Below are 22,858 nucleotides of genomic sequence, written 5' to 3'. Positions count from 1 at the left end.
TGCAGAGATGAAAATGCTAAGATGAATGAGTGATGTCACTAGAATGCAGCGCATCAAAAATGAGAATCAGAGGAACAGTTAAAGTGGCAGAAGTATCTAAGAAATGCTTCTCCCACCAGTATTGTCTGTCAAAACGCTTCTTTTAATATTATGGGTATATTAAACCTAGCGGTAGTACAACTTTCAATTGCAGTGTTACCGCTGGCATCACTGACTTTTGTAGTTATGTGGAAGTTACTTGGTTTTCGTACAAATGTGAGAATTAGAGGAAAATGCACGTCTAAGGTCACTGGACGCACAATGACACACTGATATATGCCAGACACAAGAGCATTCGTTCCATCCTGGCCAAGAGCTTGAAAGATTTTGGCAAGATCACCCACGAAGAAGTTCACGGCATCTTTATTACTAACAGCACTCGTCGAATAAACATCATCGCATTTGATAAAAAATAATAAAAAAACAGCAGATCGACGCAGTCATCAAATTTGAGACTAATGCAACTCAGCCAGTGTAAGTCGACAAAGGGAAAAATAACAAATTCAGCCCTTGTATCCCGTATTTAATAAATATCACCTCAAGAACCTTGAATTTGTAAGACGTATAGCCTGAGCCAAGGGCACGATTAAATATTTCTTTGTCTACTTCTGCAAGAGACTCGAGAATAAACAGTAAGTCTACCTACAAGACGCTGGTGTATTTGAGAACCTTCAAATAGGAGTGAACTGAGCCAACTTGGGCTAATCAAGAAGGTGGGACAGGATAATGGTAAATAACCAGTGCATGGCGATTTTATATCAAATTGTTACATTTTATTAGTTTTCACACCTTCTTACCAAATGCGATGTCAATTCATAAAAACTACTGGGAATTGTACATTTTTGGACACAGAAATATTCTGGACAACGCAGAGGGTGGTATTTCGCGGTGTGGTCATCATGAAAAACTGAGACAGCCGGTGGTCGAAGAGATGATTCTTGGAATTCTATGTTCAAATACAAAGATTTTGAAAAAAAGGCATCTTCTGTGACGACTAAGTTTTGTGCGGTTGAGTGTATCACAGAATTTGACTCCTTGGCTGAGTCGTCAGCGTTGAGGTCTTAGATTCGGAGGATCCCGGGGTCAATTCCCGGCCGGGTCGGGGATTTTAATCACGTCTCATTAATTCTTCGAGTTCGTCTGCTGGGTGTTTGTGTTTGCTCCAACACTCTCTTCTTCATATTCAGGCACCAGAGCACACCACCAAAGAAACACGCAATAGTGATAACATCGCTCCACATAAGGTTCGTATCAAGAAGGGCATCGGGCGTAAAACACTTGCGACCCCGCAGGTGGGGTGTGGGGAAGCGGTAGAAGAAGACGTGTACCACAGGAGGGGAATATTATTTAAGAATTCATTTTAGACTTCCTCTAAAGTATCACAGCCGGCCCCGTGGTGTAGGGGTAGAGCGCCTGCCTCTTACCCGGAGGCCCCGGGTTCGATTCCCGGCCAGGTAAGGGATTTTTACCTGTACCTGAGGGCTGGTTCGAGGTCCACTCAGCCTACGTGATTAGAATTGAGGAGCTATCTGACGGTGAGAAAGCGGCGCCGGCCTCGAAAGCCAAGAATAACGGCCGAGAGGATTCGTCGTGCTGACCACACGACACCTCGTAATCTGCAGGCCTTCGGGCTGAGCAGCGGTCGCTTGGTAGGCCAAGGCCCTTCAAGGGCTGTAGTGCCATGGGGTTTGGTTGTAAAGTATCACGCCACCCTATACTGATGATATGTCCGTGTTTTTAAACTTACTCAACGTAGTACTTCAAAATGAGTTTCATAAAAGGGAAAATTATTGAATCCATAGGCCTGGACGATTTTTATGCCTTATCTGATATAAAAACGAGTGTGGGGCAGTTTTTTAATATGCAAACCACTCCTAAAGTAAAATAAATTTACATAAATCATTTGGTCTGTTTATACCACACATCTCAAATCATCTTCTCGTTCTTCTTCCACTTATTCTTCTTATTCTTATTATAATAATAATAATAATAATATTATTATTATTATTATTATTATTAGTAGTAGTAGTAGTAGTAGTAGTACTAGTAGTAGTAGTAGTACTAGTAGTAGTTGTAGTACTAGTAGTAGTAGTAGTACTAGTAGTAGTAGTAGTAGTACTTGATGTTGATGTTGATGTTGATGTTGATGTTGATGTTGATGTTGATGTTGATGTTGATGTTGATGTTGATGTTGATGTTGATGTTGATGTTGATGTTGATGTTGATGTTGATGTTGATGTTGATGTTGATGTTGATGTTGATGTTGATGTTGATGTTGATGTTGATGTTGTTGTTGATGTTGATGTTGATGTTGATGTTGTTGATGTTGATGTTGATGTTGATGTTGATGTTGATGTTGATGTTGATGTTGTTGTTGTTGTAGCCTCCGTGGCTCAGGCGCCAGCTCGCCGGCCTCTCACCGCTGGGTTCCGTGGTTCAAATCCCGGTCACTCCATGTGAGATTTGTGCTGGACAAAGCTGAGGCGGGGCAGGTTTTTCTGTTTTTCATTCCAGCAACATTCTCCACTATCATTTCAATTCATCTGCCATTCATTAATCATCGCCCCAGAGGAGTCTTCGGCCGCCGGCACAATTCCTATCCTCGCCGCTAGATGGGGGCGTCATTCATTCTCTTCCTGACCCCGTCAAATGACTGGAAACAGGCTTTTATTATTATTATTATTATTATTATTATTCCACGTTTCCCACATCTTAGTAGGTTCTCCGATGCGATCTGTCTCGCACTTGTGTGCATTTGGTCCTGTTTCACGGCTGGATGCTCTTCTTGACGCCATCTCCATGTGGAGGAATTTATTCACTATTACGTCTTTCTGTGGTGGTTGGTATTGTGGTGTGAGTATGAAGATTAGAGTGCCCGACAGGCAATCAAGCCTGCGACCCTCTGAAACGAAGGCCTCATATTCAGACAACGAGCCAGTGATTAAAATTATTTCATTCACTATATTTTTTCATGTTGTATTGTTTAGCTCATCAGTCAGTAGACTGGTTTGATGAAGCTCTGCATGCCACCCTATCCTGTGCTAACATCTTATTTTTACGTAACTACTGCATCCTTCTCCATCTACTCGAATCTGTTTTTACATAATGCGCTTTAGATTTCATCTGCCAAAGAACTTTCTAGCCGGATCCTTGGTGATAGTTGCGTTAATTTATAAGACATTAAACATCAGAAAAAAAAACTGTAAAAGGAGTGGAGTTCCTATCCTGACTCACGACATGTATCCAAAAAGCCCATTTTGAAAAGATTTGCAGGCGGAAAATAAATGCGTATGATGTACTGAAGCAGACATATAAGAGTTCATATACTAGGTATATAAATTAATTCTAACAAACACAGCAATCTATTTCTCCTGTCATAGTTTGTCTCCAAAAGTGTACATGGTCTAACTTCCTTAATTACGATGAAAAGGAACTGGAGAATCTTGATATTCTCATGTTTTATACGTTCTATTCGCATTGCTGTGAACATCAGTCTATATTTTCTTTAAATGTCTATCACACTACACTACAGGCTTCTCCTTCATCTCTTCTTTGCTCCGATGCTTACGCGCCTCTAGTAAAGTCTTGTAGTAGCTACACACCACCAAGATGAAGTGGATCCAAACCACTGGAAGAGAAAGCACACACAGTAGTTGAAATTAGTGTTATGGAGCACTCTGCATTTCATTTTATTTCAATAAAACATTGTTTCATAAGAATTATAATACTTTACTATTTCTTTCAATAACCCTAAAAACAACTCAAAGCGATTAAGCTTCGACTTTACCGTTTATTAACTTTTCTTAACCATTTTCAATGTGTTTATAATTATTACAACTATTACCATATTCTAATACATAATGATGAGTTTCCCTACGAGTTTTAACCCTATGAAGTCCAAGATATTTTTTGTCACAGGTAAGGCCGAGGAGGGATGAAGGGGGTGGGGGTGGGGGGGCTTCTTGAACCCACTGGATCGAGCAGGTAGCGAACGATCTCGCAGAATTGAATACCAAATAAGGCACAGTAACTAACAGATATAACTAACGTTCATCTATCGAAACCACACCCTTCCTCACATGCATACAGAAGCTGACCACAGTAGGACAAATAAATGGGTTGAGGAATCCAAGAAAGAGTTTAGCAACCAAATGAATGATTCCTGGGCCAACAGAAACACTCGAGGTAACAACAAGAAAGCAGTCGCCAAACCCAACACCAAGAATACCACAAGTGCAAACGACGACTAGAACAACAACAACAACACAGCTAAAGCATAAGCCTGAACCCATCTCTTCTTACCAATAGCCGTAGCCTGTTGAAACACCGGATCTCGCAAGATCTCCGAAGTTACGCAACATTGGGCGTGGTCAAGATTTGGATAGGTTGCCACGCACTGTTGGAGGGGGTAAGGGAATGGAGGAGCGGAAAGGAACTGACCACCCTACCGTACGTAAACTCCGACTCAGGCACACATCTACGGAGGTTCGGACCTGCCTTCGAGCAGAATACACCCTTACGTTACCATCTCTTCTTAAGCTCTTCATTATCCTTGACCATTATTAGAGCCTGCTTGTTTAGGAAGTTAAAAATTCGAAAGCAAACTAATTTGGCTGGTAGGAAATATCTAGCCCGCTACTCCGAAATGTAGCGAGAGGAACATAATTTCAAGGGGTTCTAATACGCCACACCCCTAATGTTTTTGCAAAACTCATAGCAGAACTGTTTTGTGCAGGCTAGAGTATACTTGTTACTCGCTTTAGAAAGTTTGCGTTCTAACCTTAACATATGGGCTCTGAAATATATTTGAAATTCCTATGCTGCACCATTGTTCACAATAAACTGGCACATAGAAATTTCAATCTGGTTTGCAACGTATATCTTTTGGCTATTGGTTTGCATGCCATTGGATTTGCCGTCTCTTGTCCTTTGATCCAATAAAAATTATATGTAGCTGTCTTACTTTCAAGTCCTCTTGCGATTTATCGAAGGCCTGTTTTTTGAAAGAGAAAGCTCTAAATTTGACTCATTGTATTTTGAGACCCAGTGGTCTGATTTTAATTCTGCTCAAACTGTGTTAACATTTAGGCATTTCTCCTTCAAACAACGCCTCGCTTATTTCTATATCTTAAAAATTGAGAAAATTGTATACAGAACACGATTTGCAAAAAATGTCTCATACGACCTTGTTCCAGGACTTCTATACCCGGGTACTAAGAGATGAACATATCACAAAAATTGAAAAGGAGACCAAACAGAACGACCTTGACACTGGATGATTGCCCTACCCTCATATTAGTTGTTCTGGTCCCATATACCAGTGCTTGTAATTACTGGGCGACATTTGTCGTAATCACATTTGGGGGACGCAGGTAAAGAGTACACCCACGTTATCCCCCGCCTGTCGTAAGAAGCGACTAAAAGGGGAAACCAAGGCGTGATGGATCTTCAACCATGAGATTACCTGAAATCAGTACCATCACGTGAGGAACACTATGGGTTGACTTCATTTGCGATTAGTACCACTATGTGAGGAATACCATGGGTTTGTGGAGATTACCATGGTTTGACAGTACCCGTGATTAGTACCACTATATGCGGAACACCATGGGTCTGCGTTGCCTGTGATTAGCACCACTATGTAAGGAACACCATAAGTCTGCTTTACCTATAAGTGGTGCCATTATGTGAGGAACACCATTTGACTGCGTTACCTGTGAGCAGTACATTGTCTATGATTAGTACCACTATATAAGGAACACCGTGAGTCAACGTTACTTCTGATTAGTATCGCTACATGACGAACACCATGATTTGTACCATTATTAGGGCTTATGACGTGGATTTTGGAGCCCCTTATACAACAAGCATCATGATTTAGGATTTTGCTTTGGAAGCAGTCCCTTGTTCAGTTCATAGCATTGGTTTAAGTTATTTTATCGGAAGGTGGGGCATTGTGGGTCGGATCCAATGATTGGTTTAAGTTCATAATCATTGTTCGTCTTTTTTTTATTCAAGTCAGTGGATGGATTTTGGAATTATTTTTTCAATATTGTGAGATTGGTCTGCTGATTATTTAAATTTGTATACGTTCTTCATCGTCATGTTTCGAATTCTGGTCAGTAGATGAATTTTTTGAATTTTAATTGTTATTACATTTCGTTTCATCCCATACCATTCGGATCCGATGAGCTAGATGTTAGGCCACCATAAACAACAAGCATCGTCGTCATCATCATCATCATCATCATCAACAACAACAACAACATAATTTACAAACGGGAAAGTCAGACATCCCTAAGAAAATATGTCACTTCTTCATAATGATGACAGAAACTTTGCATACATTCAACGGGATTTGGAACTAAAATTTAGTTTTGAAAGACCGTCGTGATTGAGGGAGCGCTTGGATATTTTAATTTCAATGATTTACTGCACCTACTAATAATACTGATTTTACGCTATGTAACATTTAATAGCTTCCAGACAAACCGTTATTTAATCAAAATTTCATTAAGCTTCGTTCCCCTGGTTCATAACGTGTATTTCATTGGTATTGTAATAACGACGTAAACATCGTGCCATGTAACACAAACAAATTAATATCTCAATTTGCAGTTAAAGGACTTTGTTCAATTACTAAACACTGTACTTCATTTCAAAATCACTCGTTGAACTCAAAATAATAATGCCATTTACTATCATCAATTCGTTAACAGACAGACTCAATTAACTCTGGTGTACAAAAAATGGCTGTTTTAGAGCTACTTGTACGCTTTTTGTAGGAGTTTGTATGCAGAGAATATTCATGAATACTGAAAGATTAATTTTAAAAAATTGATGTTTCTCCTATAATACGTTTAAACTCAAATACTACACTGAAAGATGAGGTAAACAAATTTGTAATGGTTTCAAAAACGTGTAAAGATGAGAGAATATAATTCTATTGACTACTTACTGAGGCCAAGGATTAAACAGAAAGTAGTGAGCACACCAAAGATGACGCTGTAGTATATGGTGAAGTAGACAGAGCAATAGATACCGTCCACCGCCACTAGGACCAGCAGTAGCGAACTGAACACCGCCCATGGTAGTAGAAGTAGTGGAAATTCCTGCAACAAATAAGCAAACTGAGATTATCAATAGAGCCCAGAATTTTACGTACTAATAAGTTGGAATGCAAACTTAACTGAAGTATAGTTTGCCCGCACAACGATTACGCTATGAGATTTGCATAAACATTAAGGGTTCAGCAACAGAACACCTAGAATTTATGTTACTCTTGGTGCATAATGGAAGAGCCTCTTAGACGATACTTCCTAGTGACCAAATTAGTTTGCATTCCAACCTATAGCTGCCTACAAATCTGCGATCATATCACACATTTCCTGTGGGAATTCTATGCAACAAAAAAAATCTGTAAATTGTATCTCCGGTGACATAATCACTACGTCTATAAGCATCATATTACAAGTAAAAGTTGATTACAGAGGAGTGTAAATAATGACTTAAGAATAAGTTAGCGTGTAGTACTTATACCGCCATCTCGACGTACGACGACTAGGCTGTGAGTATGGACATGCTCATGGTTTTTCGGATGTTACATTAAAAAACATATTTTATATTAAGGCTGTGTACCAGATCTTGTTGCTCATCCCTTATCTTGTCATATTTTTATGAAAGTTTACGTTTTTAATTCGTCTGTTGATAGTACAAGTGAACTGTGCTCAGTGCCGCTGTATCTTGTTGTATGGGTCATCAGTACATAGTCTGGTTTGATGCAGCCCTCCATGCCACCCTATCCTGTGCTAATCTTTTCATTTCTACGTAACTACTACATCCTACCTCTTCTCTAATCTGCTTGTCATATCCGTACCTTGGTCTACGCTACCTTTCTTACTGCCTACACTTCCTTCGAAAACTAATTGAACAAGTCCTGGGTGTCTCAATATGTATCCTATCATTCTATCTCTCCTCGTCAAATTTAGCCAAATCGATCTCCCCTCACCTATTCGAATCAATATCTCTCTCTCTTCATTTGTAATTCGATCTATCCATTTCACCTTCAGCATTCTTCTGTAACACCACATTTCAAAAACTTATATTCTCTTTCTTTCTGACCTAGTTATCGTCCATGTTTCACTTCATACAATTCCACGCTGTATACGAAAGTCTTCAAACAACAGCTTTCTAATTCGTATATCAATGATAAATACATTAATTAATTAACTAATTAATTAATCAATTAATTAATTATTCATTAAATATATTCTGGAATGATTTTACATTTGACCATTGTTCGACTGTCGTCGTCCTGAAAGCCAGGCTGAGTGGCTCAGGCTGTTAAGGCACTGGCCGCTCGATCCTGGCTCAGTCCTGAAGGTGCTTAGATACGTTAGCCCTGTGTCGGTAGATTTACTGGCACGTAAACTACAATTCCTGCGGGACAAAATTCCGGCACCTTGGAGGCTCCGAAAAGCGTAAAATTAGTTAGTGGGAGGTAAAAGCAACATTATTATTATTATTATTATTATTATTATTATTATTATTATTATTATTATTATTATTATTATTATTATTATTATTATTATTATTATTATTATTATTATTAAGCCTTATGCCCATCTGTAGAGCACAATAGAATATATTTAGGTGATTTTTTTTTCTTCTCCCAAAATCTCATCTGGGCACTGAACATACATTTATTTATTTATTTATTTATTTATTTATTTATTTATTTATTTATTTATTTATTTGCGAACTAGGGACCACGATACGTTTCACTGTACATTCAGGCGTTTACTAACTTTTCGACTGATCCAATGGGTTCTCATTAGCTTGCCGTGTCGAGCTTTGACGTTCATCCGTCCACTTTACACCAGTTGTCCACTTCACATCCCGGAACGTCCCAAAAGTTACAATGCTTGTTCTGAAAAGGTCTCGTTTGTGCGCGTCATCTGGTCCTAGGCTCATTTCTTTTGAGGTCTTTCTTGACGACATCTTATCAGAGAAATATTGTTTTTGGTTTTGAGGCAAAACAGTTAAAAATACGTCCATCGAGAGTCGTCCATCCGTCGTGAGTGACCGTATAAGTGAGCCCTGTGTTTGCGCTTTGTATTCGTGATCTTCTCCATCTTAGAGTATATTTCTTGTCTGGATTTTCTCATGTACATCCCGTTTCTGTAGTTTGGGCCAAGAATGTTGTGAATAGTGATGGGTAGTTCGCGAACGAACTAGTTCCTGGGAATTACTTCACTCTCACGAACTGTGAAGTATTTACTCGTCTCTCGAGAACTACTTCGCGAACTATATATACACATACCAAAGAACATAACAAATGAACTGTGAAGTGTTTACTCGTCTCTCGAGAACTACTTCGCGAACTGTAGAACTTCACGAGTGTGAAGGGAATGGGAAGGAACTTGTTCGCGAACGAACTACTTCAGCGGTTGCAGAGTGCTCTGGCGGGAAAATTACACATTTTAAAGTAGTTCGCGAAGTAGTTCGTAAAGTAGTTTTTTCTTGGGAGCGAGAGTGTTGGAGTCTGACGTTTAGCGCCACCGACGAGAAAAAGTTGACCAACGCTCAGATGTTATAAATTTATGTTTCAGTCAGGGGATGGAATGACCACCAAGAAAAGGGTTCTCTTGCTATAACAAATCAGCGTTTAAAACATCTCATTTTCAAGTCAACAATATTTCACAGAAATTTTTATTATCTTTGAAAAGAAATAGATTTTTCCTACACTTACATTCCAGAGGGTTTGGAGGCGGGGGAAGAGAATGTGAACTGACATTACCGGTAATAGGAACGTTCATCTCTCTAAATCTGTACGAATGTTACAGAGAAGTGCACCTGCGTGCTACCTGTTGTCCACTTTGTGTACTTCCTCGTTCTGGAAAGCTCGCGAAGCGATGAAGCCTTGTATGAGGGGAATGAGAAGGAAGTTGTTCGCGGACGAACTACTTCAGCGATTGCAGGGTACTCTAGCGGCAAAGTTACACATTTTGAAGTAGTTCGCGAAGTAGTTCGTGAAGTAGTTCTTTCTTGGGAGCGAGAGTGAATGAACTAGTTCCCAGAGGTGAACTGCTTCTTCCCATTACTAGTTGTGAAGAATGTTTCTCCTTTTTTTCTGAGAGAGAGTAAGGCATTGTAACGCATAGAGTGGTACTGGATTGACAATAGTGTTGTAATTTACACCTGAATAATAGACGTCATTTCAGTTTACATGTCATTTTTATTTGTCGTGTGTGAATATAGGCTACTCTTAAGGAGGGTTCAATTGTCTGACTTAACTAATACTTACAATGACGGCCCCTGCGATGAGCAACACTGAACACAGGATGACAAGGCCATTGACTACGAGAGATCCGATGTAGCCTAGCCTTAGTACTGCAACAAAAAATATTCATCTTAAAATGAAGATAATACACGCGACAATAAGAAACAGATGGAACAATACAGTATGACTATACAAATCTGTACACTTAATTTAAACATGTTTAGATAGGTACCTCTCCCGTTGGCCAGGCGATTACGAAATCACACTGTTCCACATCTTATTTCTCTTATACACAAGTTCATGTTAAGGAGAACTGAAACATTAAAATTTATGCTTCCATTAAGTAATTATAATTATTCGAAAACTTTGTAAAAGGAATGCAAGTCGATGCTTATACAGAGTGAGCATAATAAGACTGGTGATGAATTGATTCGTTTTAACGAAGAGGAGAACTACCCGTCATATAAAATGCTGGAATCCATGATTTCAATGCACCAATCGGTTGCTGTCACATGTCTTCGCGTGCGCATCTCCCGAGTAGGTGGCTGTGTCAATACGTGTGAGTGAGTGGGAGGATCAGACGTGTTTAGTGACCAGTTGAATGTAACAGAAAATGGAGCTCACGATAAAACAGGGCGGGCTAATTGTCGGGTTTTATACAAATCACCATTCGAGGAAAACTTGTGCGGAACTATTTGAGCAAGAGTTTGGGACTGGAAGGGTTTTGGCAAAACTTCCAGCAAAGTCTGTTGTGCAAAAGTTAGCGGCAAAATGCTGTGATACGGGCGAATAAAAATGGTAACTATCCGAAGAGAGTTCCAACACCAGAAAACATTGCTCGAGTGAAGGAAAGCGTGAAACGAAGTCGGACGAAATCTCAACACCGTTTATCTGTGCAGGTGGGAATTAGGAGATCGTCGTGTGGAAACAGTATCAAAAACGATCCGCATCTGTATCCTTACACGTTTACTCTTGTGCATGCGTTAAAGCGTCCAGAGGAACCTTCGCGTGTCGAGTTCTGTCGGTGGTTTCTTAATGAAGTTGAGTCAGGACTTTTGGATCCTCAGTTTTTCATTTCCTCAGATGAGGCCATTCCCAGCATCTTCTGTGATGTTCATACTCGCGTCAGTCCTACTGTAAATGTTTTCCGGGCCAGGATTATTTTTTTTTGCTAGGGGTTTTACGTCGCACCGACACAGATAGGTCTTATGGCGACGATGGGATAGGAAAGGCCTAGGAGTTGGAAGGAAGCAGCCGTGGCCTTAATTAAGGTACAGCCCCAGCATTTGCCTGGTGTGAAAATGGGAAACCACGGAAAACCATCTTCAGGGCTGCCGATAGTGGGATTCGAACCTACTATCTCCCGGATGCACAGGATTATTTTCCCCACCCTGTAGAACGACATGAACTTTCATAACGTGTCATTTCCCTGATTGACTAATGAAGAGATAACACATAAAAGTTCCTCTCAAACTTCACTTTTCAAAATAAAATACAAGAGGTGTGGAAAAGTAAAAACTGTACCATAAAAATTTTCAACAGTTTTCAATTCTTGATTTTTTAAATTTCTTTTTTGGTAGTAGTTTAACGTGGCACTAACACATCGAAGGTTTTTGGTGACACAAGGATGTGAAAGGGGGTACGATTGGGAAGGTAGTGGCCGTGGGCTTTATTAAGGTACAGGCCCAACATGTTCCCGGTGTGAAAATATGAATCCATGGAATACAGTCTTCAGCACTGCAGACGGTGGGGTTACTAAATATAGCATCGGTCCATATAACCTTGGATCTACTAAAACAATACTAAGCAAATATCACTGATTTTACGTTCTACTAACTACGCTTTCTGGAGACGCTGATGTGCCGCAATTTTGTCCTGCAGAGTTCTGTTACGTACCAGTAAATCTACCGACACGTGGCTGACGTATTTGAGCACCTTCAAATACCACCGGACCGTGCCAGGATCGCATCTGCCAAGTTGGGGTCAGAAGGCCAGCGCCTCGATCGTCCGAGCCACTCAGCCCGGCAAAATAAGATGAAAAAGATGTTGGACAGAATATGAATGGGTGACTACTAGCATAAATAGATTCATAATGAAGAAAAGGTGATGCAAGAGTGAAAAGTATTGAAGAAAAGATGACCGGGCGAGTTGGCCTTGCGATTAGGGCGCGGAGCTGGAAGCTTGCATCCGAGAGATAGTGGGTTCGAACCTCACTGTCGGCAGCGCGGAAGGTGGTTTTCTGTGATTGCCCATTTTCACACCAGGCTGTACCTCACTTAAAGCCACGGCCGCTCCCTTCCCACTGCTAGGCCTTTCCTATCCCATCATCGTCACAAGACTTTTCCGTGCCGGTTCGACGTAAAGGAAATGGAAACAAGAAGAAGAAGAAGAGATGATCATATCAGAATCCATCCACCTGTTATTCTACAGGCCTTCGGGCTGATCAATGGTCGCTTCGAGGCTGTTGTGCCATAGGGTTCGTTTCAACTGCTGTCAGTTTTAAGAGAATTTGAGAGGTAATACTGATATATTACCTTGAGAATGAATTATTTAATGGTACGAGTATCTCGCATGTAAGCACTCTTAAATGGCATGAGCTGGTACATAAGTACATGACCTACCGCTAAAATTCTTGGGGCATTCTATTAGTAAATTTCCGCTAGGATTTTTTTTAAAGTCGGACAATAAAGGTCAGGAAGATGACGGGAATTCTTGTTTGTTATGCGGAGAAACAATGAAAGAGTCACATCTGTTAACAGGCTGGAGGGAAACAGAAGCACTTAGAGTTCATACTGAATCTAAAATTAAAACAAAGAGAGAAAGAATTCCACACAATTTTTAAACTCTGGAAGCGGATCGCACCGGATAAGACAACAACATTATTATGTGTAGTAAAATATATTCATTCATTTTATTCTACTCCAAAATAAGTTAGAATGCAAACTTATTTGGCTAGTAAGAAATGTCCTAACTCGCTCTACCGTAATACAGGGAGAGTAACATAATTTCAAGGGGTTCTAATAGACCGCACCCCGAATGTGTATGCAAATCTTATAGCAGAACTGTTGAGCAGGCTAGATCATAGTTGTTACCCGCTTTACTAAATTTATATTCTAGCCTATTAATGCCTAAATATCCGGGCTCTAGATATAATATATAGGTAGAAATTAAAACACTTGAGATATCTTCTGACTGTTCTCATTACTAGAATCCAGAATTTTAGGCAGTAATAGGTTAGAATATAAACTTACTGAAGCGCGTAGCAAGTATACTCTACGTGCACAACGGTTCTGCTAAGAGTTTTGCATAAACACTAAGGGTTCGTCCATCATAACCCCTAGAATTTATGTTACTCTCGCTACAGTAGGAAAGAGCGAGCCAGTCGATAACTCCTAATAACCAAGTAAGTTGGCGTTGTAACGTATAAGTGATTACACTTCCGGACGCTACTCTTTACTATTATTGCATTAAACATCATAATTAGATCTAATTAGTGCTTTATAACATTTTACAGATGATACGAATTTCTTAAATTCCTAGATGTTAAACCATACTCTAAGACAACCTCATTATGTACATTAGTGCTTATTTCATATTCTTGTGGTTTACTTTGCAACATATTAGCCTGTGTATGTAATCCTGATATAAGCAATCAACCAATCTTCAGTTTCTAGTGATCTGAAACTGGAGAAATGGAGCGTTCTCTTCTGTTAAAAAAAATACTGCACTCTCTCAAAAAGAGATATTCCTTTATTGAAGGGAAGTGAAGCTCCTGAATTCTTAAGCTATAGAGAGCTCTCAATCAATACTTTACAGTTGCGGAATGTTTTCTCCTGGGGAATGTTGTAACCGTCATCGATTGGTGGGATGGTTGATTTGTATATGGGACCGCCAAGGCACAGGTCTACCAGGACGTAGATAACCGTGACCTGAAAGAGAGATTCACAGTAATATTATTCAGTATCTGTATATATATAAAACAGTATTTATGTCTGTACCTTTTCAATATTAACTTGACACTTCGTTTTTATAACAGAAGGGAGAGGTCACATGTAACATATCAAACTGTACAGTGCCAGAGAGCTAGGTAACAAGTGCATCACGACAAGCCGCTGACAGGTAGAGGATGTCCACCTACGTGCCTCAGAATGTCGGTAACAACGTGAGGGCTCGACAGGAAAAGTAATGATGCACATGCTAAGAGATAGTTCCGTCAACGACGGATGTAACAGCTAGTTACATTATGTACACAAAATCACATTTTGTAAAAGCCCTACACGGTAATTATGAAGCCACGGAAATACAAGTATATAAAGTCCAGTTTCCATCTGTTTTAAACGAAGTCCACAGACAAGTATCATGTGAGGAGTTCATAAACACAGTGTTTCAAGTCCGCTTTCTTGTACAGTACATTGAGTTCTGTTCACTACCAAGTCATTAGTTCATTCGCTGTTGCAGATTCGACATCTTTGCACTCAACAATTGGAGAAAGCTGTTAACTCCGCAGTATGGTAGTGGTATATCACAATGATTACAATCAAATAACTAGGGAAAACCAAGCGATTTGGCTTTGCACCCGAAAAAGAAGCAACTTAATTAAAATAGGTACATTATAGATGTGAAACTTCATGGTCTGTGGAGTTATTTGGTGCTGCTTTCGGGTTGAACTGTATTGCTTTTGTACATTCGGTACAGTTTGCCGTCTTTTCGAATACATTGCAGTATTCTTTGCCAAGGCCAGTAAACTACCCCTACTCGATCCGAGGTAATCAGTCACCCAGGGGTATTTCAGTCGCCTCGACAAAGAATATTGCAATGTATTCGAAACGTCGGCAAACTGTATGGAGTGTACAGAAAACACCATGGTTCTACCCGGAAGAACAACCAAAGAAAAATAAGAATAATTATGTTACGACACGTTTTCTTTTTCAAAATTACTTTCGGCAGGCAGAAGATCCTAACAGTTATAGATTAACTGAATCGGAAGTGAAAAGAGGTGGGATCAGATGTCACAAAGAAAATATATTACATTAATGTTATTTGAATCAGCAAACAGTCCACTAAGCTACCAGAGTCGTAAACATGGTTCTCTGGTCCTCTATTGAAGAAGGTAATAAGAACTTACGGTGATATATGCGATATTTATCTGTTGGAAATGGATTAATCTATGTATTAGTCAGCATTGTTATGGCGACAGAGCTGGAAATGCAGAGACTCCATTTTGATTTGTGTAGATGCGTACGGAACCACAGAGAAAGAATTCAACGCGTTGAAGTTTGGCGTTCCTTGATTTATGATCTCTCTGACTATCTGTGTTTACGTTACTCTGAGGCGGAGCTCAACCAGTGAGAGACGATTTGCAAGAAACAAATAGTGCAGGAAATAATTAAAGTACCGTAAACTGTCATTTTCCCTACTCTTTTGAGTACGGAAAGAAAGCAGTTACGTCATGGTGTGGAATACAAAATAATTTCATATTTATCGCATCAATCGTTTTTCATCAATGTCCAGAAATTTTAAATACACTTCTCTCATATCTAGAATAATGTGACTTGGTCTACTTGTATTTCCAGTGCTTCATATGGAGTTCAGTAGCTAGAATGAGTTCCTAATATAGGTTATTTAGTAGATCTCGCATTTTTAGGCGGTAATAGGTTAGAATGCAAACTAATTTGGTAATAAGGAAGTGTCGCCCAGTCTGTTCTTTCGTTATGTAGCGAGAGAAACATAAATTGTAGGGGTTCTGATGGGCCGTACCCCTAAAGTTTATGCAAAACTCATAATATAATCGCTGTGTAGGGTAGACTATACTTGTTTACACCTTTCAGTAAATTTTCATTTTAACCCAGGACCTCTCAAACGCCCAAAATCTCACGCGTGCAAACCGAGGCGCAGAGGCTCTATGCACTGTGCATCAGTCCGACTCGGCTCAACTCGGCTTGACTCGGATGGTGCAGTGCGCTGAGAGCGACGAAACGTTCGGTGATAGACGGCTTGTTTATCCGTGAAATAGATAAGCGCAAAACAACATAATAAACGAGCAGCCTGTTTCCAAGAAAGCAAAGACTTCCGAAAGTCCATTTAGATCCAACTGGGAACTTTCGTACTTTTTTTTTCAGTCATGACGATGATGCCAAATGCTTAATCTGTGGCACAATAATTATGTGATCATCAAAAAGATCTATTTTTCAATACAAAGGCTTTGCTCAAATTTTACGAGAATTTGTCGGAGGAGGATTTTCCTAAGCTGCATCGAGAAGCAACTAAGATTATTTCTGTTTGGTTCCACATGCATATATGAAAGGTATTTTTTCCTGTTTTCCGGTCTAGAAAGCCAAGAATAACGGCCGAGAGGATTCGTCGTGCTGACCACACGATACCTCGTAATCTGCAGACCTTCCGGCTGAGCAGCGGTCGCTTGGTAGGGCAAGGCCCTTCAAGGGCTGTAGTGCCATTTTTTCCTGTTTTGACTTGTACGAAAATTAGATTGCATGCGAGTAGGCCTATTCTGATTGTAATTTAAAGAAGGCTCTCAGAATTGCTGTCAGTTTTAACACCCGTAACATTATCGCATACAACAGTGTCACCGCTCACCGCACACAAACATTCCGCAGCGAGTGAGGAATCAGCGGGGAAGGTGAAGAAGGCGGAGACAGGCCGAACGGGTGAGACAGGTGTAGGGGAAGTGGATTGGGGGCTTGCATTCTGGTCAACCTAGTGAAGTCACATCCTGCACCTTGCGCCGTGCACGGGCGCATGCACCCTGAGAGTCCCTGTATTTAACCTATTACTGCCTAAAAATTTGGAAACTATTCATTAGACATTTGTGGAAAAATGTACTGCTATTTCTGTGTCTCTTCAATATTTTAATCATAATTTTCAAACATTTTCAAAAAAAATATCATTGCTACCGGGAATTGATCAAAAATACTTACTGTGTTTACTACGCCGATGATAAATGTGCCTCTTCTGATGCGACATCCACAACAGCATTCGTGCACTCTCCACCTCATGATGAGATCTTAGAGCAGTGGTATCTAAAAACATACGAAAATCAAAGAATTTGAAATGTATGTACCTCCTGTGGGTGGGGGACACAGACGAAGAATACACCCACGGTATCCCCTGCCTACTAAAAGGGGCGACCAAGGGATGATTCAGTTATAACCATGAAACTACTTGTGATTAGTACCATTACGCGGGAACACCATGGGTCGCCTTTATTTACGAGTAGTACTACTATGTTAGGTACACAATAGGTTTGTGATTAATAGCAGCAGAGAGCGGTTCGCTGTGGGTTTCCAGTACTTGTGATTAGTAACACTATATGCTGAACACCACGGGGCTAACGTTGCCTGAGATTTGTACCATTATGTGAGAAACACGACGGGTCTGGGCGTTGCCTGTGATTTTTTAATTTTTTAATGGTATTTGTTCGGGGCGTCGACCTCGAAATATCTTTTGCCCCTACTTGCACCTTGTGTGAGGAACCTGCGTGTATTTTGTAAATGGCGGAAGTGTAAAGTGTTGAATGTGAGGAAAGGAACGTTAAGGACGACACAAACACCCAGTCCCCAGGCGAGGAATATTAATCATTTACAGTTAAAAAACCCTGACCCGGTCGGAAATCGAACCCGGGGTCACCGGGTGACAGGCGGACGCGTTGCCCCTACATCGAGGGACCGGACTGCCTGTGATTATTACACCTATGTGAGGTGAACCGTGGGTTTGAGTTGCCCTCGAGTGGCGCCATTATGTGAGAAACACCATAGGTCTGCTTTACCTATACGACGTACAGTACCTGTGAGTAGTACCATAATGTGTGGAACGCCGTGAATTTACGCTACCGTGTATTAGTACCACAACTTGAGAAATACCATGGTTCTACTTTACTACCGATAAGTCTCATTATGAAGGACCGTTGACCTGGATATTGGATCCCTTTAGACAGCAAGCATCATAGATTCAGGATTGTTCTTCAGAGGCCATCCCTTAGTCAGTAATATTGTTTCTGGGAAGGTGAGGTATTGCAGGTCGGATCCACTGATTGTTTTAAATTCATCGTCATCCATTCATTCTTCATCATCACGTTTTGAATTATGGTCAGTGGATGAAGTTTGTACGTTTAAATCGTCATTGCATTTCGTCTCATTTTGAGCCATTAGGGGCAGATGACCTAGATGATAAGCCCCTTTAAACAACAAGAATCACCATCATCATCATCATCATCATGATCATCATCATCATCGAAATGTATATACGTAGTTTATGTCGAGGGTAGAAGGCATCAATAATATTTAAAAGGTAACATGTTCATAGGTGGGGGATTTTTCTTCTTTTGATTTCACCTAAGCCCTGTTTGAGAACAAAAGGACTAACTTCAAAATAGCGGATCCAGTCTGGGGTGTTGCTTAATTGAAGTGCGTTGCGGCGTAATGAGGTGTGGGGGAGGTTGGACTCTCGTTGTACGTGCTGTGCGTGCCTGCGAGCTCCTACTCTACTGGAATGTTGAATGGCATAAGCAAGGATTAACAAGGATTTAAAAATACTACGAACAACGGGATAATGTGACTCGCGCGCCTCTCATTTCTGGTGCTATTACGTTTCCTTCCCAGCTTATTTAATTTCATTAGTCTCGCAATCTGTATACCCTTAATATTAAATAAGTGGTTTGACAGATACGGTTGTAGGGAGGAGTATAACACAGTGTTGCCACATTCCTACATTCCTTTCTCCTTCCCTTCGCTTCCGACTCACTTGTTCGTCCGCTCAGACCCTCGATTTCTATACTAATTTCGTGTCGTTATTTCTAGCCGGGTGCAACCCTTGTAAAGCAGACCCTCCGATGAGGGTGGGCGGCATCTGCCATGTGTAACTAACTGCGTGTTATTGTGGTGGAGGATAGTGTTATGTGTGGAGTGTGAGTTTCAGGGATGTTGGGGACAGCACAAACACCCAGCTCCCGAGCCACTGGAATTAACCAATGAAGGTTACAATCCCCGACCCGGTCGGGAATCGAGCCCGGGACCCTCTGAACCGAAGGCCAGTACGCTGACCATTCAGCCAACGAGTCGGACCCTAATTTCTATTGTAACGCAGAAATGAATGCCTGCTGAGACCATACGATTAATATTATTTTTATTTATTTATTTATTTATTTATTTATTTATTTATTTATTTATTTAGGGTAGTTTCAACCTCCTATGTGTTACGATTACACAACTTCCTTGCCTGTTTATGTTCTTTATTTTTACGCCAATACTCCTTCATTCTCTGGCTCGGTTTTGGTCGTTGCTCATCCGACAACATCCTTTTTGTCCTCCTGGGTTTCTCTACGAAAAAATCCGACACCTCCGCTATTTTCTTCCTGAACACTGTTCTGTTTGTAACATTTCCCTTCTCAGTGCCACATTTTTAAGATCCTAGGGTTCTTTCAGCCATGGTACTTGGGTCTTTCTTCTTTCCTGGAAGATGAGGATCTTATTTGCTAGGCGTTCCGGTCCTATTCTTCTCAGGTGTCTATAGAAAGTCAGTCGTCTTTTTCTTATCGAGGTTGAAATGTTCTGGCATTTTTCATACAGCTCTTGATTTGATTATTATTATTATTATTATTGTTATGTGTTGGAAGTTTCTACGTATCGCTGATATAAAAAAAGCGACCACCTATTACCGTATTCTTTGCCATTTAGCTTGTATCGTGTTTCATTTTACTGCAATTCTTGTGGATGCGAATTACAGGAACAAGCTCTTCTGCATCGCGACTACAAAGTGACTTCGGCTAGGAGTGGCGATGCCTGTACCGTGTAGGGTTGCCAGGTGTCCCGTATTATAAGGAATTTCCTGTATTTGAAGGTTTGAAGTACTGTCCCGTTTTAACAGCATACGAGACGCCCTTTTCCTCATATTTAAACAACTCACTTCTGGCATGGTGAAAATTATCTATTTTACAATAGCATTTACCGAGCCAGCAGTTCAGTTCATTATTCTTCACCTAGCGATTTTGCACGATGATCGGAATGTGCAGTCCGTGAGCGAACAGCCGGTGCCGAGCCCAAGCGCGGAACACAGAGGCATCTGGTTTAAGTCAACGCAACAATTAACAAAAGCCTGCATTATTTCAAATGCTTTTAGCTGGCAGTTTTTGTCGTGCTGTGGTGGAGTGCTGGCGAGAGAGTTATGTGAGATTAAGGAAGAGGCTAAAAATGTGAAGAAAAATACGGGTTTCTATCTTTTTGTTGTAGAAAATGAAACAGCAGAATAATGTGAGGTAGTTTGTGACTACAACGTAATTTTGCAGTAAATTACTCTCTCCTGCTGGGGGCTTTACGTCGCACCGACATAGATAGGTCTTATGGCGACGATGGGATAGGAAAGGCCTCGGAGTTGGAAGGAAGCGGCCGTGGCCTTAATTAAGGTACAGCCCCAGCATTTGCCTGGTGTGAAAATGGAAAACCATTTTCAGGGCTGCCGATAGTGGGATTCGAACCTACTATCTCCCAGATGCAAGCTCACAGCCGCGCGCCTCTACGCGCACGGCCAACTCGCCCGGTACAGTAAATTACATGGCAGTGTTCTCTTGAGCAATGTCATTATGTTGTGATGACATGACCTGTCCCTTATTGGTATTTCAAAAACCTAGCAACCCTATTACGGTGACTTTATAGCTTTGGATTGGGAAGGCGGTGGGCTGGTCCCGCCGTTGGCTGTCTTGACAATGGTTTTCCGTTGTCTTCCATTCGCCTCACTAAGGCAAATGCCGGTACGGTTCCTTTTATAAGTTAAGGCTGCTCGCGTCTCACCTTCTCCGCAACTCAAATCACCACAACACTTTTCCTGGCGTGAGAGAAGGAGACATCCTCTAGGAGGCCCACCGCACCTCATCAGGGTACAAAATAAAAACACTAGTAGTAGTAGTAGTAGTAGTAATAGTAGTTGTAATCATGTGATCTGTAGAAGACTCGGCGAACGCTACACTATTCGAGATCTCTTGGAGGCAAAAGAAAAGGCTGTTTATTACTGAATTTTGTTAAGTATTGTATTTCACCTGGACGCATGCAGAGCGAGTAGTCTACTAGTTAGTGACAGTGGAAACCGCGATTTCGATGCACCAACCGGTTGCTATCATAGGGTCAGTTCCACGTCTGTCTTATAAATATATTCTTGGCCAGTTTTACTTTGCCCACCCGGTATTTCTATTGCCGTTCCCGTGGTGTAGGGGTAGCGTGCCTGCCTGTTACCCGGAGGCCTCGGGTTCGATTACCGGCCAGGTCATGGTTTTTTACCTGGATCTGAAGGCTGGTTCGAGGTACACTCAGCCTACGTAATTAGAATTGAGGAGCTATTTGATGGTGAGATAGCGGCCCCGGTCTAGAAAACCAAGAATAACGGCCGAGAGAATCCGTCGTGCTGACCACGAGACACCTCGTAATCTGCAGGCCTTCGGTCTGAGCAGCGGTTGCTTGGTAGACCAGACCCTTCAGCCCTGTTAGGTATTAATATTGCCGCACAGGACATCAGACTGACTTGAACACTCTGACCACGGGGCGGTGGCGTCACCCACTACAGTATATCTCCTGTCCTGTAAGTTAAGTGCAAACAACAGTACCCCACTTTCTTCCGACTTGCAATATACAGCACTGTACGGTTGTAGACGTGCCAGAAACAGGAGGAAGTTTCTTGTTTGCTGCTCCAACCTCCTCCACATATCATGTTATGAGCTCAACTGACAGCTTGTGTTGTGAACTACGGTGTTACTGTTCGGCCTTGAGACATTGTATTATTATTATTATTATTATTATTATTATTATTATTATTATTATTATTATTATTATTATTATTGTTACGGAGTTATCCGTGGTAGTTAAGAGGTGAAAGAAGGTGCTGGGGTGAACAGGTCTCAATATACGAAATTAAAGTTAATTTAAAATTTAACAAGGTTATATTTTCTTTTCAAGATCAATAAATAACAATTATAACAGGTACTCAGTAGCCTAGCAACAATTCGAGAATGTACAATTACAGTGTTACAGGATTTGGGATCCGAGAGCCAGACGCATAATTCTTGAGCAATTAGCCCAACTTTAGCCAGATACCAGGTTTAGACAAAGGGGCAGAAACCCCAATCATGGTCAGGAGCTCTTGCTCCCTATTACTCAGTAAAGCCTGCTCGAGGCGCACAGAAATCAAAATTTTAAGAAAGAGCAACCCGCTCTTAAAGTTCAAGCCTATCAAAGGCCACACCAAACTCCACTTTCAAGTTGACCTCCAAACACAAATAACACAGGGGTAAAAATATCCAACCTACTGAGGCCTATTCAGTGAAGAAACAGGACAATTACATGGCCTCCAAAATACCAACTTGAGAGGAGGCGAAACTGCACTCCTAATATACTTTACTAAAACCTACTTGGCACTAGGCCGCTAATGCAAGGGCTAATCCCATACTAAAGAGGTGACTTGCCGGGCTGAGTGGCTCAGACGGTTAAGGCGCTGGCCTTCTGACCCCAACTTGGCAGGTTCGATCCTGACTCAGTCCGG

The 22,858-nt window shown here is 41.0% G+C and overlaps 1 protein-coding gene across 2 annotated transcripts in view; it reads right to left on the bottom strand.

Annotated features, from left to right (window-relative positions):
* Positions 1-2,405: 2,405 nt before the first annotated feature.
* The window catches only part of LOC136883527 (uncharacterized), a 483,493-nt gene continuing 463,040 nt past the window's right edge, over positions 2,406-22,858 (bottom strand). For both annotated transcript variants that reach the window (XM_067155893.2, XM_067155894.2), the window contains 5 exons: positions 17,257-17,358; positions 14,136-14,250; positions 10,346-10,431; positions 6,998-7,151; positions 2,406-3,667 (listed from right to left, as the gene is read on the bottom strand). In XM_067155893.2, the coding sequence (XP_067011994.2) occupies positions 3,561-3,667; positions 6,998-7,151; positions 10,346-10,431; positions 14,136-14,250; positions 17,257-17,334 (540 nt within the window). In that variant the 5' untranslated portion in view covers positions 17,335-17,358 and the 3' untranslated portion in view covers positions 2,406-3,560. The remainder of the gene's footprint in view (positions 3,668-6,997; positions 7,152-10,345; positions 10,432-14,135; positions 14,251-17,256; positions 17,359-22,858) is intronic.

Source organism: Anabrus simplex, chromosome 11 (genome assembly GCF_040414725.1).
Source record: "Anabrus simplex isolate iqAnaSimp1 chromosome 11, ASM4041472v1, whole genome shotgun sequence".
Classification (NCBI taxonomy): domain Eukaryota; kingdom Metazoa; phylum Arthropoda; class Insecta; order Orthoptera; family Tettigoniidae; genus Anabrus; species Anabrus simplex.
This window is presented reverse-complemented; position numbering and strand designations above follow the sequence as displayed.